The sequence below is a fragment of the Nothobranchius furzeri genome, chromosome 19 (genome assembly GCF_043380555.1).
Source record: "Nothobranchius furzeri strain GRZ-AD chromosome 19, NfurGRZ-RIMD1, whole genome shotgun sequence".
Taxonomy (NCBI): Eukaryota; Metazoa; Chordata; class Actinopteri; order Cyprinodontiformes; family Nothobranchiidae; genus Nothobranchius; species Nothobranchius furzeri.
The window spans coordinates 8,106,278-8,134,064 of record NC_091759.1 but is presented as its reverse complement, the minus strand read 5'-3'; the positions used below and the strand labels follow the sequence as shown (position 1 = coordinate 8,134,064).

Sequence of the window (27,787 nt, the reverse complement as noted above, 5' to 3'; positions counted from 1 at the left end):
AACCAGTTGTCAACAGAGCAGCATGGTAGAAAGAATGCACGCTAAAGCTTGGGTCCACTTCACTAAATGTGATGGGTAACTGGATGATGAAACCAGCGACAACTATCTAAGTGAGACATCCTCATCTTAATCTGCTCCTGTAGGTAAATATAATTAGCTTGTTATGTTAGCTTCCGTTTCGCTAATGGTGCGTTCGCTTTCTCCTCGGAACTCCGAATTTCCAACTAGAACAACATGAACGCGCTCTAAAGTTAGGCTTCACTTTACTAAATGCGACGGGTGATTGGGTGAAGATGAAACCAGCGACAACGATCTAAGTGTGAGGCATCATCGTTTTAATCTGCTCCAGCAGCTAAATAAACTGTTTAAGATATCGTTAGCTTGATATGTTAGCTTCCATTGCCACCATTGTTATCAGCTAATGGTGCGTTCACTTTCTCCTCGGAAATTCTAACTTCCCAGTAGGAAAAATCAAATGAAAAAAGATGGCAAAAGGAATGAAGATACACAGCAAATTTAGTTCACAGTAAAGATGTTTGCTTCAGTTTAATTATCAGCTTATAAAACTACAAGGACGATGTTAAAATACAAACAGTTGTATGTTATTTATCGTGATATTTATCAAATATGGTTATATATTGAGAAAAATATATATTTAATTATAAAAGAGAATTAAAATAATAAACACTAAAAAGTATCGAAAATTGGTACCGTTAAGTACCGGTATCGATTCGTAGGTACCGGTAATTAGTACCGGATCGATTCAAATGTCAAAGGTACCCATCCCTAGCAGTAAGTGGGCGTGGTGAGGGCGGGATGTGACTAAAATGCAGCTGAGAAACATTCTCGTTAGTCTCCAATTCATGAGGCGGAGATTGCGTGCAGCTGTGCGTACTCCATGTTTGATAGATCACAAACCTACTTGGTGTAAGTACATTTTTTTTGCTGAGCTTAAGTACGGTTTTAGTAAGGATTCTACACAATGTTTGATAAATGGGACCCCTGGTGATTGGGATCAGCTAATATTCATCTGGAATCTTCTTAATCTGTCAAGTTCTTAACATTTTTATTTATCTGTCAATGAATCGTTGCCCTAATCCACAAAGTCACCAACATTATTCAATACTTTACACAGGACATAACAGAGCTTCCATATGGATATTTTAACTAAAAATCACAATTTTCAAGTTAATCAGAACCAAATTATGTAAATTGGTATCAGCCAACAATATTTGGATCAGTGCTCTTTTAATTTTTTACAGCTAAGCATCACCAAAAATGGAATATTTGGGAAAAAAAAAACGGTTAACATAAAATTTTGCACATTTTAGTGAAACTATGATTTTTGTTTGACATATTTTTACCCTTGATATTTTAACACATTTAAGTTAAAGCTCATCTTAAATGATATGAGGCGTTTTTAAAATCAACCAGCTCGGGGGATACTATGTTAAACATTCCTGCAGAGCCTCAAACACAGAGATTTGCGTTTGTCAGGCAGGAGTTACCTGTTTAGTAGATTTGTGGTTATGATATAAGGCCCTGTCCACACGTAGCCGGGGATCTGCCAAAACGTAGATATTTTTCTACGTTTTGGCCTGTCATCCACACGAAAACGGAGTTTTTTCACACGAAAACGGATCTTTTTAAAAACTCCGGTCAAAGTGAAGATCTGTGTTTTCTCCGTTTTGGGTGTCTGCGTGTGGACAGACAAAACCGGAGTTTTAAGGTCTGCAACGTCACTTTTCGCGACAAAAAAATGCTGACATCACGTGTGCGACCTTTGTTTACACTAGCCGACAGCATGGATGCCCTCAGAGCTGCGCTCGCTTTATCAATTGTCCAAGCGCTTTTTGCTTGTTTGTTTTTGCAAGCGGAATTACTGCTCCTTGCAGAAGACCACAGACGAAGGACAAGGTTAAGAACGGGGGAAGTACTGCCACCTACAGGTCTGGCATGTCCTTAACAACGTATTTATCCGGGTACGTGTGGACAGTTTTTTTTTAAAACGAGGTGGTGTGGATGCAAGTTTTTGGAGGGGCGGATATTCGTTTTTTAAAAAAACGGCTACGTGTGGACTAGGCCTGAATCTTCACACTAACAGGATCTGTGAGTGGTAAATTGATAGACGAGCCAGTTGAGGCTGTTTTCACAGCTGAACTTTAGAGCAAAGGCTTTTGTGGCTCCAATCTGGTTTCCAAGGTGACAATGGCAGAGAGGGAATCAGTTTAATAAAAGACGGAGAGAAAAAGTGTTTGAAATTTGGGGACGTTTTTAGAATAGCACATGCTAATGAGAACATGCGATGCAGCAGATTTGAGCCTGGTTTTATGGAGCTGTTTGGGCACTATGAGAAGGTGTTCAAACACTTATGTGCACATCAAAGAGTATGAAACATTTAGAGTGCTCGCAATCTCTGTTTCACACCTCATTGTATGAAACAAGGCTTTGATCGTGCAGAAAGAGTGGATCCTAAGTCTATGTCTACCTAAGTAGTCGAAAGCATCGGGGAGTCCACGGAGAGGATGAATCATTCCTTTTCAAACGCACTCGGTACGGAGCATCTTTGATTACAGCTGAGAGTCGAGGTAATGCAGCTCTGGTGTTTCCGCTGCAACAAAGAGGAAGAAAACTGGGGGGCGTTGCATTAGTTTCTTAAGTTTATTTGTCCATTTGTTTGGTGATTTTTCTCCCCAGGAATTTAGTCAAACACTGCCTGGTGTAGTTTTGCTTGTAGCTGAAAAATCGATTCTGCAGAAGCTAAAAGAAAATGATGTAAAATCAGCTTTTTTAATTGATCTAACACATCTAATTTAAATGAGTAATCCAGATGCTTCTGCAGTACTCCACCCAGTAAGGAGCTGATTAAATCATTTGATTCAGGTGCGTTGGAGCAGGAACACCTGCAGGATAGTAGGTGCTGATGCATGGAGTTAGATTTTTAAACTTAATGCAATGATCTTTTCACGATTTGACCAAAATGTCTGTTTTTTCACTATTTGCCAAAAAAAAATATATGTGTGTATATATATATGTATATATACATACATATATATATATATATATATATATATATATATATATATATATATATGCTAGCTTCTTCTAGCAGAGACAATCTCTGCTGTTTACTGGACGCTAAACCAACAACAACCTTCCCCGTTGTGAGCCAAGATGGGTGAGTCCATGAATGCTGACTTTTAAATGTGACGTGCAATAGATACATTTGAGTGTTTCCCTGTCTATTTACTATCGGCGGCTAATGCAGGAAATGGGGATGAAAACTACTTTCACTATATCACAATCCTGCATGTTAAACTCAGAGTAAACGATGATATTTCAAACCCAACAAGTAAAAAAAAGTTATATGAACTTGGTTGTCAGTTTTGTATGTTAGCTGTTTTTCTCAACATCTTTGGTGTATTTGTTTTTCTGTTCTGCCAATTTTATTCATGTGCTATAATTTTTCACATGATCCAGACACAAAAATTCAAATACAAATAGTCATTGCACAAGTCATTGAAAACGTATTAAAAGTTAGGAAGATTAAGAAATTTGGAAAGGACAAAATGAGATTACAAGAAGGGTTCAGAAGTACCAAAAGCTCTCAATAGGTCAAAGGTCAAAAGGTGTTCAGTCCAGAAATACAGGCTAGTCTTGACAATATCTGAGTTAAAAGCCTGTAAATGCTGCATGTCATTTCTTAGAGACACTCCTTTAGTTTCATCTCTTGTTGTTTGGGTCAGTAAATGCTCAGGAGGTGCAGCGGGTTGTCCAGCAATTGGAGGGTTGTAGGGTTGATCCCAGTTCCCGGCAGGGAATGCCGCTGTTGTGTTCTTGGGCAAGACACTTAACTCAGCTTGCCTGCTGGGGGTGGTCAGAGGGATTGGTGGCACCAGTGTTTGGCAGTCTCGCTCCTGTCAGTACGCCCCAGGGCAGCTGTGGCTACATAGTAGCTCATCATCACCAGTGTGTGAATGTGTGTGAGAATGGGTGCATGACTGATTGTGTTGTGAAGCGCCTTGGGGGGTTGTAGAATCCAAATAAGTTACTATACAAATACAGGCCATTTTATGTTGAGTGTTTCTGACCTTAAACCAGCTTTGCTGTCTTCTCTTTACACCACAAAATGGTAACTTGTTGACTGTACATAATTTATGACACTCGTGTAACCATAGAACAAGCATTACTGAAAGCATCTGTCAATAAAAAGCTATGTGCATCATTTCCTGCTCGAAGTGCCCCTGAGCATGCTTTATTTTAATTAACCAACCAACCATCTAACAAGTGGAAATATTGCTGACTAGCTAGTCGTGCAGCATCATTGGAACTGCATCAGGAAATAGATGTGATGCTCTTAATGTGGACAAATGTCTTGACAAAGCTGTTTTGTACAGTGTAATAGTAGTGATTTATGTGAATAATAATAAAACCATAAATCAGCATTACTTTTTCAAGTCTTAAATTATAGGAACTGTAAAATTTGGATGGTTTTCATTAAACATCAAGCTGAAACTTTTGTTATGATGCGGAGTTGGAGGCATTTTATTAGATCTAATAAAAATAGGACATCTATAGTACGAATACTACACACGACAGTAGTCTTATCTCAAACAGTGCTGCTGCTTTTTATTAATCATTATCAGAATGATACAGTATCAATAATTTTAGTTAAATATAAATATTAGAGGCAGTATTTCTCTTTTTGAAGCCAGTTTAATAAATGTGGAAATCACATGACTTTTACCACTTACGGTCTCAATTGCGAGAGAATAAAAAATTGTTTTTAAACTATTGTCTAATGGTGATATAACAATGATATAAAATATTTTATTTTATCAGGTAATTCTACAATAATATAACACTTATAACAAAATAAAATTGGCACTCACCACCATTATATCCTCTACCAGGGGGTCAGTAGACATAAATAAAAGTTGATGTGGATTTTGCTGAAGGTACTAGTCCTGATACTCCATCTGGGATTGGTTTGATAAGAGTTTACAACAATAAGGGATTAAGAACAAGAGATTAATATAACATATATGATACTGTAACTTATGAATAATAAATAAAATTGCTAACACTAGCATATAAAGTCCGAGATGGTACGGCTCCCATCTACCTGAATCCTCTTGCAAAGGCTTACGTCTCGACCCGGCCGCTCCGGTCATCACAGACTCGTCGGCTAGCAGTGCCTACACCACGCTCAGGACAATCCAGACTCTTCTCATACATCGTTCCACTTTTGTGGAATGACCTACCAAGCACTACCAGAACAGGGGCTTCCTTTTCAATTTTCAAGGAACTCCTGAAGACCCTGCTCTTCAAAGAGCATCTTCTTAACTAGCACCCTCCCTGCACCCGTCACCCCTCTCTACCGTCCACTCCTTGTTCCCTCCTCTCCATGATTGATGTCAAGTTGTTGTTGTTATTTTTGTTCACCTCAAGGGCAACATGCCGATTATCACTTGTAAGTCGCTTTGAACAAAAGCGTCTGCTAAATACTTAAACATAAACATAAAATGATTCTATGACAAGTAAAATAATAAAGCCTATTTAGTACTGAACTAAAAGAGATAACTTTATATTTATAGTTGGTACTTAACAATATTAATACATAATCTTTGATTCAGAATTCTAATAAAATCACAATTTTTTACGTTTTTATGAATTACAAACATAGTCATGATGACTGAAGCTGCTATGGTATCGGTGAATTGTTGATTTTTATTTCTTAATCCACCAGTCAAATAGTCCCTTAAATTTGGAAATTACGTGTTTCCAGTAGTGTTATAATACATCATTAATTTTAAAATGATTCATCATAATTCCAAATATCAAATTAAAATTAAATCTATTCTACTGTTTGGTTAAACTCCAGTTGTCTTCCTCGTTCGTGTCTTTGGTGCCCCCTGCAGGTAGGGAGAAAATAGTGAATCTGGGAGCAGGAAATCAGCTAAAAGTGCCATTAATCTGCTATTTCTAATCTTATATATCGGTACCATTAGGCTTGTACATCTATATTTTGCTGTATAGATATTTTGTTCACTGCAACCAGGGGCGTGTCCAGATCTTTTCAAATGGGGTGGCCCAGGTGAGGCACAACTTTGTGCATGGGTGGCACCAATGGTTATGCTTTTTTTGTTTTACCCCCAGCCTTTTGTGGGCAATAAAAATCCTGTTTAAAGGTATTAAAATTAAACTTAGTGTTTTGGCACCTGGGGTGGCTAATCAGATTCCAAGGGTGGCATGTGCTACCCCAGGCCACTCCCTGGACACGCCCCTGACTGCAACACTTTAGAGATAATAGATTTAAAACTGCAAGGTTACCGTTCTGTTTGTTCCCGTTTGCTGCTACATCATCCCTGGAAAAGCAAAAACTTGACTCTGAGCTGGGTCTGTGGCCTTGCAGGTCAGGTAATATCAGCAACACTCTGACATCAGATAGTGAATATCAAGCCCAAGGCTTGCTCCCCAGCACCATTCATCATGTTAAAAGTCTGCAATGTGCTTTAGCTGCAAAGCTGAAACTGCCTGGAGGGGTCGGGCGGTAAAAGCCTCCATTCTGCTGACTGAACAACAGGCCAATAGGACTTGATGTTGTGTGTGTTCGGTTTACATGCAATGTGTGGGGGAGAAAAAGTGAGGCCTGGATGTAAACTGACGCAGGCAGATTGTTCCCTGGTTGGCTCTGGTTGACACAAGTCAGCGGCTCTGCTGAAGGAAGAGGATGAGACTGAGCAGGGGATCAATTTTCAGACCGCAGAATTCACTGCATCCTCTCTGGAAAACAGTAGAGTTCAGAGATAAAGGCCACAAGTAAAAGAACAAACTAACAGAGCTTCCTTCTAAAGCCATGCATGATACAAATATCACATGAAATGATGTAATGAATGAGGAAAAGGAGAAATACCCAGTTACATTAACAGAAGATTCATTTAGACCTTTTTTGAGTCTATTAAAGCTACTGCATCCAATTTCTGCAGAATTTCTTGTCTTAATTTTATGTAATGAGTAAAAAAAAACAATCTACAGCATAGTGTTAATATTAGGTATGTAAGAAAATATCAAAACATTGAAATATTGTGATATTTCATGTTATGATACAGAATCCATATTTAAAAGCAGTGTTTCAATAATTTTAACAAATTTACATGCGAACAATTCCAGTTTATTTTGTGTGTTGCAATTCAACCTCCGACTGATAGGTGGCAGCAGTTTTTACCGCCTTCATTCTGATGGAACAACGGGATCTTTCGATATAGCCTAGTTTACTTGTTTCTCTGTTGAGGTACAGAGATATCACTGCTGCCATTATCCTTCAACACGAGGCTTCTCCGACAAGCAAGCAAGGACGGACAAAGTAAAGCCAGATTGTTTAATCTGTCGAAACACAACGGTGAGCGCATGTCTGTGATTGGTCGGGCCAACAACAGTCAAGCATAATTGCCCGCTTGACGCTGCTATCTCCTTCGCTTCGAATTTTTTGTTCCTGAAGATAAATCGGTTCCATCACAATGAAAACGTGCTCTATGTTGGCCATTTCTCCTTTTGTTAATTTTGCGTTTAAATGTAAGAGACGTCACTGTAATGGTAGGCAGTCCCTCCAGAAATGGTATACGCTTCCTAATGTCCTGGTGGAGAATTGCTTTGCAACACTGACACACCAACGGAGAAGCATAAAAGGAAAATGTGTCCCGTCAATACGTGTGCGTGATCGCAAACTTGCTGACGAAGAAGTTTGAACTCAGTGTGTCTTGGAAGCATCTTGCCTGAGTTTTCCAAATAAATTCAGTCTTAAAGGTCAACTTTACTCACATTTTAACATATTTGGAGTGTTCTCTAGCAGGGATGAATACCATGCAAGTAGTTTCTCTGGGGAAAATAAGCTCTTGTAGTCTGTTTGAGGAGGTAGAGATCAGCTGGAGGAGAAAATTCCAGAACGCGGATATTTGGACATCCCGTCTTGGATTGGTTAACAGCAACACGACTCTACCACTGACTGTTTGCTCTGCAACGTTGATGTTTCTCCACAAATAATACAAGCCTGAAGGAGGTCTGCTGTGTGGTGGAGTTGCTAATGCTAACGGTTAGCTTCTACTAGCTAAGACGTTCTCTGCTGTTTCCTGGACGCTTAAGCAACAACAGCCTTCCTCGTCGCGAGTCAAGGAAGGTGAGTCCATGAATGTTGAGTGACGGTGTGATGTAGATCTGTCAAGCTTTTCAAATCTTATCGTTTCACATTCTATTTTCTGTCAGAAGCCAATGGAGGAAATGGGGTAGAAGAGTATTTTCATGTTGAGCCTGAATGAAAAACACAGAGTGATCAAATATAACCAGAAATAATAATTAAAGATGAAGTTGACCTTTAAAAATTGCAAATATCATCTGGCTTTTAGTACTGTCCCCCCTGCTATACCACCAGATTCTTGCCAGTACACACACCTAGCTGGCATTATAGTAACAGAGGATCAAAGTTTGTTTTTTAAAGCCAGAATGTATCTAAAAAAATCAGCACCCGAGCGATAAAGCGGGCAGGATCTAGCTTGAGATCGCTTCAGTTGTCACATCGTGACAGGACAGAGGATCAGCTGTGTCCTGATCAATAACTGCAGCCTGGGCAGTCATGGATGGAGTGTTTAACCTCTTGAATTTCAGGGAGACGATTGTAAACCAGAAAGAAAACAAGGCAAATATAAAAGCTTCTGCAGGAAATGGTGCACCCTGGTCTGTGTTAAACCGTAGCATCGTAATACACCTTTGAACGGGGCAGACGGGTCGCGTTCTTGAATATCATAGCCGTTTCTGTCCAGGAGCAGTGAAATGTTCTAATGTCTTTGTGACTTATGGGGAAAATACTAACCGCTTTAATTACTTTGAGTAAATTGAAGCAGAGTTTTCAGGTAATAACAAATGTTTAGAGGAAACGTTTGTGTTTAAAAAATCATGTTCAAATGGATCCAGTTCAGATTATTCGTTAGCTGTGAGATCTTCCCTCTGATTCCCACAACCAAGATCCCCCCCCAAGACAACCGCTTCAAAGTGACCAAACGTTCCCTTCTCACGTGCAAAGGTGTGTTTAGCATATGAAGGAAGAGGTCTGTGGTTACAAATATCCAGAGGAGTTACTGGATGGCAGAAAAAGTGATTTAAGGATGCTGTGAGTTTGTTTAGGAGGAATATACCCACCTCCTTAGACTTCTTTGGTCTCTTACAAACGCGCGCACGCACACACACACACACACACACACACACACACACACACACACACACACACACACACACACACACACACACACACACACACACACACACACACACACACACACACACACACACACACACACACACACACACACACACATACACTTAGAGGATTGTGCAAAAGGAAAATTAAAAAGTCCCAACAGTAAACATGATAATGTGAACATAAAACAACATCATGATAACGCCAGCAGTGCATGAACCATCTTCCTCTCTGGTTCATAACTTCTATTTTTCTTATTATTTTTGTCCTCTTTGCAGGTACTTTGTGTTGGATCCGGATTTGGGCCAGTTGCAGTACTTCGTCAACGAGCAGGGAAAGAACCAGAAGCCCAGAGGGTCCCTGCCCCTTATTGGTGCCTCGGTAACCACGTGTGACGAGACTCCATATATGTTCATTGTAAACTCTGTCAACGGGGAGTTGTACAAACTTAGAGGTATGCCTCAACGTCGACTGACTGCATGCGATGATGGTGTGTGTGTGTGTGTGTGTGTGTAATTTTTTGTGTAAAAAAATAATGATGGATCAGATTTTATGTAGGAACCCAAAGCATTGTCTATTAGTCGCTACTACTACGTAGCCACAGCGGCCCTGGGGCAGTTGGCCCCTCTGGCCACCACCTACACAGGCAATTTAGGTGAAGTGCCTTGCCCAAGAACACAAAAGAAGAGATTCCTGTTGGAAGCTGGACTCGATTGATAACTGGACAACCTGCTCTACCTTCTGAGTTATTGCTTTGCCATTTGAATATAAATATTTAGTGCACATAATAATTACTAGGGCTGTAAATGGCTAGCTTCATCATGATACAATATATCGATACAGTGGATTGTGATTCGATGTGTGCCGATATCTTAAATTCGCTATCAGTTTGATTTGATTTAGAATCCATCAATCATATGAAGCGATATACGATATTGAACATAATCATTCCCTAGATGAGATGATTTCTTTACTATTTTCTCACTGATCACTATGACGCCGCTAGATTCTTGGTGATGCGCAGCAACAGGTGGAAAACAGCATATCAGAGGAACCATCCATCCATCCATGCATTTTCATCCGCTTATTCGGAGTCAGGTCGCGGGGGCAGAAGCCTAAAGCCTGGTTTATGCTTCTCCGTCAGCTCCGCAAGGGACAGACACGCACGGATTGACGGAAGCATTTTGCTCTTTTGCTTCTCCGTCTCCTGGGGAGTGTTGCAAAGCAATTGCCCGGCAGGACCACAGAGGGTGTAGAGCTGTTCTGTGGTATCCTGTCATCTATCGGTCCAAGATAGTGTGTTTATATTGTGTTTTTTGTGTATATAAGAGACTTTTAACACGGACATATTTGTCTCTCATTCTCCCACCGCTTCATGCGCTCCCCACCTCTAAACCCACGTTTCCTGTCATTTCCGTCCACAAATAAAACGCTTGCTGCGCATCTTTTCACTCCTCCAGTCACGGGAGAATTAAACGTTCATATTTTTTGAGTTTTTTCGAGAGATATTCTTCAAGCTTCTCCGTGTCTGCCGCTAGTTATGCTCGGCTCTCTTTGCAATGGCGGCGCTGTAAACAACAGCGGCATCCTGACCAATCACAAGCTTGCGTAATCCGTCTCGTTCGACGGATGTTTAAAAAAGTGGGCTCGACTCCGTCCTTGCGTGTCTCCGCACTGACGCAGACGGAGAAGCATAAATCAGGCTTAAGTCGAGAGGCCCAGACTTCCCTCTCCCCAGCCACTTGGGCCAGCTCCTCCGGAGAAATCCCAAGACATTCCCTGGCCAGGTGGGAGACAGTCCCTCCAGTGTGTCCTGGGTCTACCTTTAGGTCTCCTCCCGGTTGGATGTGCTCGGAAAACCTCACCAGGGAGGTGCCAGGAGGCATCCGACCAGATGCCCGAGCCACCTCAACTGGCTTCTCTTGATGTGGAGGAGCAGCGAATCTACTCTGAGCCCCTCCAGAATGGCCGAGCTTCTCACCCTATCTCCAAGGGAGAGCCGCTTAATTTCTGCCGCTTGTATCCGCGATCTCGTTCTTTCGGTCACTACCCAAAGCTCATGACCATAAGTGAGGGTAGGAACGTAGATCCACCGGTAAATCGAGAGCTTTGCCTTCTGACTCAGCTCTCTCTTCACCACGACAGAACGGTACAACACCCGCGTCATTGCAGATGCAGCACCAATCCGCCTATCGATGTCACGCTCCAGTTTTCCCTCACTCGTGAACAAGACCCCGAGATACTTGAACTCCTCCACTTGAGGCAGGACCTCATCCCTGACCCGGAGAAGGCATTCTACCCTTTTCCGAATCAAGACCATGGTCTCAGATTTAGAGGAGCTGATTCTCATCTTAGCTGCTTCACACTTGGCTGCGAACCGCTCCAGTGAAAGCTGAAGATCACGTTCAGATGAAGCTAAAAGGACCATATCATCAACAAAAGGCAGAGACCCGATCCTCAGGTCACCAAAATGGGTTGCCCTCCACACCTTGGCTGCGCCTAGAAATCCTGTCCATAAAGGTTTAGAACAGAATCGGTGACAAAGGGCAGCCTTGGTGGAGTCCAACTCTCACTGGGAACGAGCCCCACTTACTGCTGGCAATGTGGACCAAGCTCTGACACCGGTCATACAGGGACCTAACAGCCCATATCAGAGGGCCTAGTACCCCACACTGCCGGAGTACCCCCACAGGGCCCCCCGAAGGACGCGATCAAACGCCTTCTCCAAATCCACGAAACACATGTAGACTGGTTGGGCAAATTCCCACGCACCCTCCAGGATGCCCCTAAGGGTATAGACCTGGTCCAGTGTTCCACGAGCAGGACGAAAACCACATTGCTCCTCCTGAATCTGAGGTGCAAAAATCCAATGGACCCTCCTCTCCAGAACTCCTGAATAGACCTTACCCGGAAGGCTCAGGAGTGTGATCCCCCTGTAGTTGGAACACACCTTGTGGTCCTCCTTTTTAAATAAGGGAACCACCACCCTGGTCTGCCAGTCCAGTGGGACTGCCCCGATGTCCACGCGATTTTGCAGAGCCGCGTCAGCCAACACAGCCCCATAACATCCAGAGCCTTAAAGAACTTCGGGCAGATCTTAACCACCCATGGAGCCTTGCCACAGAGGAGCATTTAACCACCGCAGTAACATCAGCACCAGAGATTTGAGAGCCCAACTCAAAGTCCCCAGATTCTGCTTCTTCACTGGAAGACGTGTTTGTGGGATTGAGGAGGTCTTCAAAGTGTTCTGCCCACCGATCCACAACGTTCTGAGTAGAGGTCAGCAGCACACTTGTCGCCACTATAGATAGTATTGGTAGTGCACTTGCCCCCCCCCCCCCCCCCCCCCCCAAAAAAGGCGCCAGATGGTGGTACGGAAGTCTTGCTCCATACTCCATATCAGCGGGTCTTCAAAATGAAACTATTTCTAAGGAAAAGTGCATCAATTTCTGCATTTTGGATCAATGACCATATAATCAATGTGTCAACGTAGATCGATGTATCGTTACTGTTGATATTTACTTTTAAGAAATATTCTAATAATCATTAAATCACCTGCAAGAATGATAATAATAATAATGCGGTCAATGGAAATAATTGATACTTGTACTCGGAGCATTTTATCTCTTGGGCCTTAGGTTTCTTAGACCTGAGTCTACTGAGGCGAGAGTAACTTCTTGTTACAGTTGCTCCACTTGAGCTGCTGGAATGTCCCCTCCCAGTCTCGAGGGGGGATGATATCAGGATAACATGGCCTATTTTTCTGGAATAACTCTAAGATGCAGTGAACTGAACTAAAAGGAAACAGTGATCCCACAGAGGAGTTTAGACTTGCTTGTGTCACTCACACAGTGAGGCATTTCTATTTCCAGCACCCCAGTGAGGTTGGATGATGCCTATAGAACATCAAGTGGATCCTGCACATACAATGCCACCCACAAAATGCATTCAGATCTCTGAAGACATCCCAAACTTCCAAAATCACTAAGAAAAACTTTAATATTGTCCTTTTGAGATTTTTTCAATTGAATTCAAGAAGTCAGAAACTTCAACTTGCCTAAACAGCTTGGGACAAAGTGGCCAGATCTGGTATCAGTTACCATGGAAACCTCCAAAAGCTTTCAGCAGGTAACAGAGCAGCCTTTAGGTTCGATGTGGAGTCATTTATCAACGTTTTGGGTTTAGCTGTATTAATCTGATGAGCTCTTAATGGCACCATTGTGCATTGTACAGACCAGTTCAAGTAACCGGAGCCTGATGGAAAATAGCCTGAAATTTATTAGGCTCTAAACTAGTGGAGCGCAGAGCTTTTATTGTATGAATTGTTTGTGTGGGACTTTTGATTCAGAAGGAGGATGAATAGCAGCTCGTTGTCTCAGTTCAGTTTTATCATACAAAGCCTCAGCGAACGATGAGATTTTATATCATTAGGATGCACCTTTCTCTCGTCACTCTTAACTTTATGTATTTTAGGTGTGAATCATGGAGGCTGACTCAGTCGAGCTTCCTGTGACCACCCCTGTTAGCCGAAGAGTTATATTTTTAGGTTACATTAGAACAATAATTGCCTCAAATAAAAAATTGCAAAGAACATTTCTTTTCCTTTTTTGTTCTTGGCCTTAACATTTAAAAAGGAAAAAGATTTACAAAAATACACAGGGTTTTTTTCTGTTTATACTCTGTTACAGCAGAATTTCTACTTTCAAACTTGTTCGTTTTAGGATAAAGTTGGACGATTTGTATTCATGTGAAAAATCAACATAAAAGAAAGCTGTTAAGAAAATGTATTCAATTCAGAGAGTTTTTAATTAACACAAACTTACATTTCTAGAGCACCAGACTGCATTCCCAATAGGAAATGATGACATTTATTTTCCCTCGGTCAGGAAAATGTAGTTCTGACATAAAAGTTAACATTTAAATTTTTCAGTCATCTTTAGAAGGTCACTTCCCACCAGACTGAACTGTTAGTGGTGTAAAACTGCACAGATATTAAGAAAACACTGTCGTACGGTAAGAGAACGATTAGGTAGATAGCTAATTTTTTGTTCCCACCCCCATTCCTGGGGGTTTAATGGTTATATTTGTAGAAAAATCCAGGTAAGATGTCACAATTATGTTTATTGTGCCAATGTAAACCAAAATTCGAATACCTTTTTGTAGCTTTGCCTTGAAGAATTCAGTCAGTTTTGATGACAAAACAGAGTCAACCTCAATATTAGCACGGTGTATCACATGGAGGAATTTGGGTGTAAGTAGTAAGCACATTTTATTTATATAGCACTTATCACAGGCATAGAATCACAAAGTGTTTCGCATAGATCAAAATAAAAGAAAACATGAAGTCATAAAAGCATAATGATCTCAAAACAGAAATAGATTAACATCAAACAAAATAAAGTCATAAAATTATATTAACAGATGAAAGATTACACATTTGAGTTAAAAATAAGAAAACAAATGATTTAGGGTAAAAGCAGCTTTAAATAAAAGGGTCTTTAGCTGTTTTTTAAAAGTGTCCGGACTGTCAATGCTGTGTAAGGATACAGGAAGATCATTCCAGAGTCGGGGCGCAACAGTCTGGAAGGAGCGATCGCCTCAACTTTTATATCTGGTCTTTGGAACTTCTAGAAGGTTCTGGTGTGTGGACCTGAGGGTACGGGTTGGAGCACAAGGCTTAAACAGTTCAGTAATACAGGGAGGAGCTTGACCATGTAGAGCACGTTTTAGTGATTTCTCTGGTCCAACACACTAGATTGAGTGGTTGATTCACCTGTGCAGAAGCTCATCAGGCTCTGCAGAAGCCTGTTAATCACCTGCTGATTAAATGTGATGTGTTGAAGCAGGGTTAAAACTAAAACATGCCCTCGAGGCCTGGAATTGAATAGCCCTGATGTAGAGCATTGAAAGTTATAGTCAGGATTCTAAAATTAATTCTAAAGTTAACGGGTAACCAGTGCACAGACATTAGAATAGGAGTGATGTGTGCTCTTCTGTTTGCTCCAGTTAGGAGCCTCGCTGCAGAGTTCTGGACCAACTGAAAGCAGTCAAGGGCTATTTTGTGGGGGCCACAGCAGCAAATGATCTGTTACCTTTGGTCTTTAGCCTGCTGCGCTGCACAACCAGTAGGCTTTGATCACTGGACCTCAGGGATCTGCTGGGGGTGTAGGGACTAAGAAGATCACCAATGTAAGATGGTGCTTGTCCATGTAAGGCCCTATAGACCAGAACCAGGATCTTGAGATGAACCCTGAAGTTGACTGGCAACCAATGAAGCTGGAGGAGAAGCAGGGTGATGTGGGTGTATTTGGAGGACTTGGTCAGATGCCGAGCACAGGCATTCTGAACCACCTGTAGACGGTTCAGGGAGGTTCTGCTCAGACACGTGAAAAGAGTTACAGTAGTCTAAGCGTGAGGAGATGAAGGTGTGGAGAAATGTCTCAAGTTCAGAGCAGGACAGAATGGGACTCAGCTTAGCAATGTTCCTGAGATGGAAGAAGGAAGAGCGAACAAGAGAACTGACATGAGAATCCAGGGTGAGAGCTGGGTCACACCAAGATTCCTGACAGAGGGTTTGGTGTGAGAAGCAAGCTGACCAAGAGAGTCTCTGACTTTGGGAGCCAGCTTGTCTGGGGCACATATGAGGATCTCAGTCTTATCTTCATTCAGCTGTAGAAATCTCCCAGCCATCCAGGTTTTGATAGAGTCCAAGCAGGTGTGTAACAGCTGCAGCTTAGACAGCTCATGGGGCTTAAAGGAGATGTACAGTTTGTCATCTGCATAAAGATGGTAGGAGATTCCTTTGAAGGAGCTCAGGATGTGCTGAAGAGGAAGCAGATAGAGGAGGAAGAGCAGAGGCCCCAGCACAGAACCTTGTGGGACACCATGGGTAAGGGAGGTGGTGGAGGACCTAAACTTGGAGACGGCCACAGAAAAGGAGCGCTCAGAAAGATAAGAGGATAACCACTCCAGAGCAGTTCCTGATAGGCCTACCCAGTCTCTCAGCCTCTCCAGTAGCAGGTGATGGTCTACAGTGTCAAAGGCTGCAGTCAGGTCCTACAGGATCAGAACAGAACAGTCCCCTGCATCACTGTGAGTCAGAAGGTCATTAGAGACCCCAAGAAGAGCTGTTTTAGTAGAATTAGCTCTATGAAAACCTGACTGTAAGCAATCATAGATGTTATGTTCATCAAGAGCAGCTGTGAGTTGTTTAGCCACAAACTTTTCCAAGATCTTGGAGATGAATGGAAGTTTAGAGATGGGTCTGAAGCTGCTATGGAGAGAGGCGTCAAGACTCGGTTTTTTAAGAAGCGGGTGGATTACAGCGTTCTTAAAGTAAGCAGGGACCTGACCAGAAACCAGAGAAGCATTAATTATAGAAAGCACGCTGGGACCGATGGACTGAAAAGCACTTTTTTTTTAAATTCAAAGTCTGTTTATTAGCCTTTTTCATTTTACTGACACAAAATCCAGCCATTGTTCAAGCATACGTGTATGCAACAATACAGGTAAGAGAAAAAAAATGTGACAAGAGTACAAAAAACAAAAACAGCAATAACAAAAAGACACACACACTCAGGACAACAAAACTATACTACCTGAGGTGATTGAACAATCCCCACCCGCTAGGCTAATACCATGTAAACGGGATCAAACTTGAGCTACTATCTAAGCTGAACAAGAAATCCTGATTTTACCTTATTGCCTCAATTTCTCTGCCTCAAATTTTTCTAAGAAAGTCAGGAAGGGCTGCCAAATGTCATAGAATTTAATGATCGAGCTGTGGACACAGTGCCTGTTTTTTTCCCCCAAGTTTTATTTATGTCATAACCTCTTTAATCCAATGTGAATACGCAGGGGAATGTCGGTCCTTCCACCTGGTCAAGATGAGATGTCGGGCAAGAAATGTACAAAAAGCCAACATATTACCCTGCCTCTTATTAATCTGTTTGTTCTGTGGTGTGACCCCAAATACAGCAATAAAAGGAGATGGGTCGACTGAAACTTTCAACACCTTAGAAAAGGTTTCAAAGATTGAAAGCCAGAAATTGTGTAGTTTAGGGCAAGTCCAAAACATGTGGACAAGGTCTGCAGAGTCCTGCTAACATCTGTCACATACTGGGTCCACATCTGATCTAATCTTGGATAATCTGGCTTTTGACCAGTGCAACCTATGAACAATCTTGACTTTCTGCCACATTATGTCTGAAATTTGTTCTCTTAAATCTCCTTCCCACTTAGATTTTAGTTGCTCTAGGGATGTTGAATCATATGAGCAAATAAGATTATATACTTTCCCTAATAACTTTTGTGCCCGTCTTGAATTTAAATATACGGTCAAGCAAAGATTCAGGTGGGTAGGAAGGAAAACATTGAGAATAAGAAGCCTGTAAAGCACTTTTAAACAAAGATGAGGGTAAGATGTCGAGGGGGCATGCAGAGGTCTTCACAGAGTTAACTAGTTTGGTTAACTCAGGCAAAGAAACACGAGCAAAGCTATCTAGGATGACGGGCCTGGTTGGAGTCGGAAGAGGCAGCGATAAGGCTGAAGGAGAGATGCTAGATCTAACCTTATTGACTTTGTCCACAAAGAAAGAGAAAGTTCTCACAGTCTGCAACAGAGTGGATGGAGGCTGTAGGAGAGGCAGGAGAGACAATGCTGCTGATGGTGTTAAACAGCACCTTGGGGTTCCCTTTGCTTTGGGACACCAGGTTGGAAAAATAGGAAACTCTTGCTTCTCTGGCTGCAGAGTTAAAGGATGTCAGAAGGTCCTTTAGGTGCAGCAGATGGACGTGGAGATGGGTTTTCTTCCACAAACGCTCAATTTTTCTGTATTGGCGCTTCAGGCTGTCATGAATCCAGGGAGTAGGGTTCACTGCAGGAACTGATCTGGTTCTGACAGGACAGATGTTGTCCAGAATGGAGAGGCAGTGCTCGTTAAACTGAGAAGTTAAGGAATCTGGGTCGTTATCAGAAGAACAGGGTGGATCAAAGGCAGCAGAAAAAATTGATATCCGTGCTCTCATTAAGAAAACGAGAACTAACCATACGGCGAGCAGGAGGTGGGGACGCAGAAACTGACAAGTTAAAGAAAATGCAATGGTGATCTGAAATATAAACGTCCTCAGGACAAACACTGTCAGCATTTAGACCCAGGGTAAAAACAAGGTCTAGAGTGTGCCCCCTGGTGTGTGTGGGGCCAGAAACATGATGGGTAAAGCTGAAGGAGTCCATAAGGCTGGAGAAATTCATGGCAAAGTGGTCTGAGGCATCATCAACATGGTTAAAGTCACCCACAATCACCAGTCTGGACAGCTTCACAGTGGAGGATAGAAAGTCACTAAACTCCTGAAGGAAAGAACCATTTGGACCAGGTGGACGATAGACCACAGCCCAGTAGAACGGGTCCTTACGCCCGACTTTAATCAGCTGCAGTTCAAAGGAAGCAAAGTGACCAGAGGTTGTAGAGCTACATGGAAGATGGTCTCTGAAAACACCAGCTAGGCCTCCACCACGACCAGAACCCTGGGGCTGGCTAAGAAAAGAATAACCACTCAGGCAGAGTTCAATCAGACCAGAATAATCAGATGTTTGCTGCCAAACTTCAGTCAGAAACATAAAATCCAGGTTTTTAGAGAGAATTAAATCATTGAGCAGGAAGGACTTATTGTTAACAGAGCAGGTATTTAATAGAGCCATGCTGAGTGAGGTGGAGGAATCAGAAACTACAGAAACAGCTGGAGTTAGTGGACGTAAATTAGTAAGGTTAGATCCACAGTGTTTATAAAAACCACTCATGGAGGGAACAGGAGGAGAAGCCACTGAAGAGTGAGGATAAACCGACCTTAAAAAACTTGGACAGAGAAACCGCGCCGCAACACGGCCTGGCGGGAATGCGGAAGTGGCGCTCAGGTCGCCAAACAAAGGACAAGAAGCTAGAAGATCACGCCAATGTTTACTAGATAAACCACGCTTTAAGAGAAGACTTATTCTCACCTGGATTCCTGCTCGTTTACCTCTTTTCCTCCGACGTTTTCCCAGGACCGGATAAACATCGCTGGAGGCGTCCTGGTAGGAATCATTTGGCTCCGGGCCAGCACGCCTATCAGGTTAACAAACAGGAAGGTACATCCTCGGTGCATCTTGAGCGATCGTGAACGAATGGAAAGACAAACGAGTCTGGCGATCATAGGAGTTGTAGCAGGGACACTACCGAAGAGGATCACAGACAGGAGCAAGGTGGAAAAGAGGAGGTTAGTGGAGAAAGGTTTGAAAAAATGGCCGTTGACCGCAGCTAAGCCAAGCACAGGTGCCATCTTGTTAGCCGGTGACCGCAGCTAAGCCAAGCACAGGTGCCATCTTGTTACCGACCAAGTAAATGCTACCGACTCAAGTAAATTTTCTTCTAGCCAGCCGGTGATGGTTGATAGACACTAGTAATTCAGACAGTTTATAGAACACAGAAGCCCTGAAGGAGCAGTACAGCTGAATGCCATCTTCATACAGGTGATGAGACATGATGATAAGAATCAGTTTTCTATCCAAGACTGTGTGCAGTATGAATAGTAGAAACAAGAGTGGACCCAAAACAGAGCCTTGGGGTACCCCACAAAACAGATCGGTAGAATCTGACATGATTTGGTTTATACAGACACTGTAACTTCTTTTAAAAAGGTACAATCTAAACCAGTCTAGAAGAGTTCCAGAGATCTCCACCGAGTCACGAAGTCTGTTAATTAAGGTGCTGTGATCAACGGTGTCAAAAGCTGCAGAAAGATCTAACCATACTAACTTCCCCATTGTCTGCAACCATCATAATTCGCTGGAAACTTTAAGCAAAGCTGTTTCTGTTGAATGCTTTTTACGAAAGCCAGATTAGAATTTGTCAAAACTGTTGTGTAGTTCCAGAAAAGTAATCAGTTGATCTGCCACAACCTTTTCCAATATTTTAGAGAGAGAGTAATTTATAAATGGGTCTGTAATTTTTAGGCTGAGATAGTCCAAACTTGTTTTTTAAGGATAGGTTCAACAACTGCATGTTTGAAAACAGATGGTACAGAGCCAGATTGTAGGGATAAATTAATACAATCTACAATGCATGGGCCAATTTGGTCAAAAATCCTGCCGAACAAGGTAGTAGGAATGAAATCAGCTGGGCATGAGGTTGGTTTCATGTGTTTCTGAATGAGGCATATGTCCTGGAAATCTACAGGAGTAAAGACAGACCATGTTTGGGAGGAACGTGGTTGGATGGGGGTAGGAAATGGATATGGGTGAAAAACTTGTGTGTATTGTCAAAAATCTGTACGTCACAATACAGGAAGGAAAGAGGAATCGATGCAATATATAATACAGGAGACGCAATATGTTATACATCACAATCCAGGGAGGACGATACGATATGTATCACAATCCAGGGAGGATGATACAATACGTATCACACTACAGGGAGGACGATACGATACGTATCACTGCAGGGAGGATGATACGATACGTATCACTGCAGGGAAGACGATACGATATGTATCACAATACAGGGAGGACGATATGATGCGTATCACAATACAGGGAGGACGATATGATGCGTATCACAATACAGGGAGGACGATACAATACGTATCACACTATAGGGAGGGCAATAAGATATGTATCACAATGCAGGGAAGACACTACAATATATGATGTCTCTTAAACATACATGACGTAATAAATACGTTAAATAAGTTTCATCTGACAGGACCTGAATGCTAAACAAGTTGGAGTGCAAACAAGAGGTTCAGTGGTGACGCCAACACCGTGTAGGCCTGAGATGGAGCTGTTCATTCACTACTTAGGGCACCAAGTGGCCATCGAGGCACCAACCAATCTGGTTTATATATATAAAAAATGACTTTTGTGGGATGCTCAAACATCAGCCGTCACGGAGCGGATCTGCTTGCACGCACCCTCCATAGCATAGAAGGCAGTTTACAAAATGTGCGTAATGGCTGACACAAGAAACACATACAAAAGCTGCATCTTAGGCAATGAAATCCTTGTCTTAAGTTTGTTGGGTTAGTTGATATATCATCTGTATCATGATTAGTATTGCAACACAAAAATATTGCGATATTTCCGTGAATAGAAATTTTCTTACATCCCTATAGTTAAATCTCTGCTAGATATCTAATTCTTTGGGGTTATCAGATGATCAGATTTAGAGTTTTGATAGCTCACTCTCTGACTTTCTCACACTGTGTTTAACATTTATTGAAATAAAGCTGAATTATTCTGATTAAGCCCACTTTACTGTCTTGGATACAAAATTAAAATTAGCTGCGTCGCATTAACTTGTCACAAAAGAAGCATGCAGCAGGAAATAGACAAGGTTATAAATGATAATTAGACATCAAGTTAAACCTGAAATTACCCATTCAGCTCATAATAGAGGTTTAGCCACAGCAACGATAAGGTTTTTATTATATTGAGCATCATTGTGATGTTTTTATGAGCTGGTCACTGTAATTGCAGCTCACCCATCCATTCAAGTCCCTGTCAGCTTGTCAGTTTTGTTGAAAATGTATGTTTAAAGTAGTCCGCTCATAAAGTCTGCCGGCACAAATTCAATTAAACTGCTGGTCCAAGCATTAATCCTCAGACTTTACATTATCATAACCAATAATATCTTCCACAGGCCTGTAATTAAAATGGCTGTAATTTGATGGTGGTGGTGGTAGTGGAGTCTTCATTGACTGAGAAGGAGGTTTCTCTGTTTTTCAGTCTGTCTCACACCCTCAGCGACGTTCAGATTTTGTTCATCTGCCTCATGGGATGGATATTGACATTTAAATAAGACATTCGGATCATGGCGGCCGTCTATTGTAGCTCAGTTTAAATGGGCACACACAGACCAGCTCCTTATTTGGCTGTTAGGCCTCTCCGCTTGCAGCACAACCTCGTATTCGTCAAATAAATTGAGCTGTCAGCGCGTCACTTCCAAGTCTCCAGCTCTTGTTACACAAAAAACTGCTTAATGCCTTTTCAGCGCTGCACTTTTCTCCCTGCTGGAGAGCATCCTGGTAACATACGACTTGTATCAGCATACGAACAGGTGCACATTAGCGTAGACTCATCCAGTGGCTGCTCTCCTCAATGCAGACTGCTAATTATTTATAATCATAGCTGAGCTTGTGCATGTCACAGAGGAAAGTTGTTGGGTCGCTTCGGTTGGGGCTGAATGGCCCCTTCAGGATGATAGATAATGGAGGGAAAAAGCTACTTAGTATTTTTGCAGAAATGTGGCTCACAACAGGTGATTCTGTATTAACGTTGGAGCTGAGCAGCCTCTCTCAGTGGGAGAAAACATCGTCTCTGATGCACTTGTCGCGTTTGCATGAAGTTTCCTCCTCTCCTATTAAAAATGACAATTTTATAGAGCGGTAGGTGCAGGAGTGATTGACCTATACAAATTAAATAAGCAGAAAAAATGATCTTGCAACATTAAAGTGTGGGATTCAGTGAACCAAGTACTAGTCACTGAATGTCTGACTAGTCAGTATCTTACCTGCAGCAGACCTCATTCATAGCAATCTGTGGGAGTCACTCTAACGGCTGTTGCCTATTCAAGAGCATGACTTAAATGTTCTTTGAGCTTCCAACAAACCCAGATTTTTGTTTTCGTCTCATTTCAAAAGACTGTTGTTTTGTACTATGTTTGTGTTGCATGCACAAAGGCTGCTAGGTGTACTTTAACGCATCTTTTTAGGACTTTAGGAGTTCTACTTGTTTAGTCAATTGACATAAAGATAGACAAGGCGGATTCTTTAAAATTTGAAGACTGAAGCCACAAAATTGTGTTTGGAGGTTCTGCCGTGTTGCATTATAGACTGTTTAGACAGAAAAATTTGGGGTGGCACCCACGTTTGGTCTTTGTGGTAAGTCTGGGAACATGAATTGCTTTGCTCCTTTCTTCTTTTTTATTAATACTAACAATGCGCGTTCAACACATTTACCTTAGTTTAGAGCAGTGCTTCTCAATTAGTGGGGCACGGCCCCCAAGGGGGCAGGATGGGTTGTCGGAGGGAATGTGTCACGAGATGCAAGGCAATCAATAATTTTAGCATTTTTTTCATGCTGGGATGCTAGACCACCTACAGCCACTAGGAGCAGCAGTGCTCAGACTAATCAACGGGCTTCCTGTTTAAAACCGCAGAGGAAGAACCAGCAGCACATAAGTGACAGATAACAGCCAAAGTGCCGGCTGTCGGCAGAAAAAGACGAGAAAACATGACGAAGCCTTTCTAACCCCAAGATTAATTTTGAATTGTCTGTAATGAAATCATCAAATTTACTCCAATAATGGTAGTTGGCCTGGTCGACAGTACATTTCTGATGAAGTTAGGTTTAATGTTCCTCTGTTGTCCTCCAGCTCTAGTTTCCCTGAAGCCTTTACTCGTTAGTCCTCTTTTAGACGTCCCTCTTCAATAATGAGTCAGTGAAATGAGATCAGAAGGATGCTATTCTGAACGGGGACAGCAGACGGCCAGTCAGTGTCTTCTGGGTTAGTAAGTCGGCCCTTCAGTGAGCTGTCTGTCATTCCTCTTTATTAGTCAGTCTACATTTATTAAGCCAACGCATATAAATGTTTATCCCAGAGAAACAAAAATTTAATTGTTTATTGGCCTAAATTCAAGATTTGTCAGTAAAAATGAAAGAGTCAAATGAAGAATCTGATTATGAGGTATTGAGTTGTTTTATTTTCCCTCATCAGTAGACTTCAGCAGAGGTAGACGCACTGATGTGAGACACAGATGAACGTCATTCATTATTTTGCATTTCTGTGTTGATGTTGTAGCTGCAGATGCTAAGGAGCAGCAGTTTTGGATGAGTCAGCTCCAAGCGTGCGCCAGACGCCACTCCGACAGCAGCGCCAAGGTAAGGACAGATCCTCGCAGTGCTTCAGACTTATAAACATATCACCGTTTCAAACACTGTAGCTTCTCAGGAGCAGAAGGGTGCCAGAAGTCCTGAACTTTCTGTCCTTTTTGTCTGTTTATAAAGGTTTTCTGTTTCTACAACCAGCCTCAGTCTGCCTTTAGCATTTCTGACAGCTTCCTCATTTTGTCCAGAAGATGCACAAGAAGTCCTGGCATGATCCATTTCTGCTTTATTGCCTCTGTATTTTAAAGGAAATGTGACAGAAATGCTTAAATACACACTTATGTTTTTTTCTGGGTGGTTTTCACTAACCATCACATCATGGCTGAAAGTCCCACTGAATTATAGAGGGGATGGGGTGGGGCAATAAACTTTCAGAGAGTAAATTTTTGGACATGGGGGATAAAAGTCTCTAACATGTTAATAATCAGGGATGTGTATTTTTGAAATTCTGGCGATACGATACATATCACGATACAGGGGAGACGATACGATATATCACGATATGTTGCGATACATTCAGTCAGACGTTACAAGCAATTTTTTTGCTGAATTTATTGTAAGAATGTTCAATAAACAGTCAAATCTGATACGTAACATGTTTAACATGAGGTATCTGAACTGTGATGGAGGGATTTACATTTCAATGGTGGAAACAAAACCCGTTGCACACTGCTGCCAACTAGCGGGTGGCGATTGAATTGCACAAAACGAAAAGAAAATACACAAATGTTTGCATGTAAATTCTTTCAAGAATTAGATACATGGAATATTGATGTAATAATCACAGGAAAAAATATCACGATATATTGCCATATCGATATTTCCGATACACAGCTTTTGAATGTCGATATAATATTGCTGGGAAAAATATCACGATATATTGCCATATCGATATTTTCTTACATCCCTATTAATAATGCTGGAATGTGAAGCCTAAAGCCGCCTTTCCACTAGATGTGAAAGCGGCGCGTAACGTAATACAGTGATCCCTCACTACTTCGCGGTTCGTTTATGGCGGATTCACGACTTCGCGGATTTTTTCTTTGGAGCCTTATTCAAGGGAAATTCGCTGATTCGCTGTATTTTTCACCGATTCGCAGCATTTTTCTATGCGAAATATCAAGAAATTCCTGGTTTTTTTTCATCAATTTCATCATAAAATGCACTTTTTGTAATAAAACTATTAAAAAAACCAAGTAAAATTTTTTTTCCTTGAGTTTTACCCACAAAAAGAAAATGTGATCATACAATAATTCAATATAGTACTGTACTGTAAATATGGTGTCCCTACTTCGCGGATTTTCACCTATCGCGGCCAGGTCTGGAACGCATCTACAGCGATAAACGAGGGATCACTGTAGTGGCGTTTTACTCGCTCCCTTCCAACTAGGAGTGTTTCTTCTTCTTCTTATTGGTTTCTGAATTAGTCTTTGTATTCAGGTGTGAAGATTTTTAATTGGTGTTAAAATTTAAGAAAAAAAATAAAACTTTATCTCCAGTTATTTAGAGGTTTCTTTCAGCTTTTCTCCATGGATGCTTATTAGAACAAGCAAGTCTCCTGTTTCCAGATAATAAATGTTAGCAGAAATGTCACGTCGCTGCAGAAAGCAAAGAATTCATTGTCTTGACTTTTTCACAGTACGCTAAAAAGGAAAAAGAAAATCCAATTAAGTAAAGAGGAATGCAAAAATATAATTGGGCTAAAATGCAACCAGATTAGGAATAAACTTGGACCACAAGTAAAAGGTCTAGGAGAGATGATGCTTGATTCATATCATTGTTTAGGAATACTTTAAGAACTTGAGTTGACATTAATGAATCAGGAAGTAGCACACCCCTGCTGTTTGACTGCAGGGTGAAGGTGTAAACGTCCCATCATTATGCTCCTTTCTGACAGCTCTAGCTGCAGAATAATAACGTTATCTGCTATTTTATTGGTTGTGAGATTAGAGGGTTTATATTTTAGTTTTGCTTCAGTGAATTATTTTACATATTTGTGAGTTCTGTCTGTATCCCTGCACCCCCACTCGCCCGTTCCAGTAAAGAACAAGATGATGCTGAGCTTTTTCTGGCGCTCCACAGTCGGTGGTGACAGCGAGGCTCAGCCATGCGTGTGGATGTCAGAAATATCTCCAAGTTTAAAGTTTCTCTTCGAAACTTTTTGGTTTTGCAGTCGACTCTGTCCTAAAGTTTCTATATAAATGAGCCCCACCACCGTGACTCATCCATTGCTTTGTGGATTATTGCGTTGCAGCTTTGAATTTTATGTTTTACCGACTTTATTTTGGGTTTTATGCAGCGTTGAGTGACGTGTGAGAGATGGATTTGAGTTTCAGAAAAAGGGGAGATTGTGCTTGACAAGTCAAATCTACCACTTAAAGTATAAACTGTCTAAATGAAACCTAGGTGCTGCAGGTGTCTGATTATGTCATTTAGCAATAAATGTTTTTTTAAAGTGAATAAAGCATGCATTTAATGAGAACACACTCTATAACAGCTTTCCATTTATGTTTCCCATTCACTGTAAATCCACACAATTTTTCTTAATCAATTCAAATTCGATTCAAAAATACTTTATTAATCCCAGAGGGAAATTGATTGCTGTAGTAGCTCAGAATAATAATAATAATCAAGTCATCAAAGAGTTATTGTATATTACAATGGCTGTTGGCAGGAAGGATCTCCAGTAGCGGTCAGTGTTGCAGCGAAACTGAAGAAGCCTCTGACTGAAGACACTCTTCCGTTGTCGGACAGTCTTGTGAAGAGAATGCTCAGGGTTGTCTATCATTTTCTTGATTCTCTGGAGAATCCTTCTTTGCATGATCTCCTCCAGTGGTTCCACAGTCGTCCCCAGAACAGAACCAGCCTTTTTTATTAGGCTGTTGAGCCTTTTCAGGTCCCTGCTTCTGATGCTGCTACCCCACCAGACCATGGCTGAAGAGATTACACTCTCAACAACAGACTTGTAGAAGATCTGCAGCATCTTGCTACAGACATTGAAGGACCTAAGCATCCTCAAGAAGTGCAGTGTGATGTGTCCCTTCTTGTAAACGGCTTCGCTGTTCTTTCTCCAGTCCAGTCCGTTGTCCAGGTGAACTCCAAGGTTTGAGACCGCATTAAAAGATTACAGTGAAATCTGGTTCACTGGAGATATTGAAATGAGGCTTACAGATGTTTAGGAGTTCATGTTTCTTCCTTTTGTATTAATTCTTCTTTCCAGATTGGAAACGGTTACATGCAATGATGCAAAATTACTGAAATATTTGCATTTGGTCTATTTTGTTGCAGGTGAGGAAGCTAAAAGGTTCAGATGAACACCTCAGTGTGGAGAGAGCTGGAGGAGGCCAAGAAGTTTTAGTGAGTACACACACACACACACACACACACACACACACACACACACACACACACACACACACACACACACACACACACACACACACACACACACACACACACACACACACACACGCACACACACTACAAAAACCCACTTTTTCATGCCTTCTTACCCAATTAAACCCTACAGACTCATCATGCCGCCTCATTGCCAGCTCCATTATTCCACATGTAGCTCTGTAGCAGTTCAAACAGCTGCACAGCTGGAGCTATAAGAA

General features: G+C 41.6%; 1 protein-coding gene across 2 annotated transcripts in view; it reads left to right on the top strand.

Annotated features, from left to right (window-relative positions):
- Positions 1 to 27,787, top strand: part of LOC107394547 (oxysterol-binding protein-related protein 10) — a 99,651-nt gene that overhangs the window by 9,520 nt on the left and 62,344 nt on the right. For both annotated transcript variants that reach the window (XM_070547597.1, XM_070547596.1), the window contains exons 2-4: positions 9,529 to 9,704; positions 24,085 to 24,164; positions 27,459 to 27,527. In XM_070547597.1, coding sequence (XP_070403698.1) covers positions 9,529 to 9,704; positions 24,085 to 24,164; positions 27,459 to 27,527 — 325 coding nt within the window. The remainder of the gene's footprint in view (positions 1 to 9,528; positions 9,705 to 24,084; positions 24,165 to 27,458; positions 27,528 to 27,787) is intronic.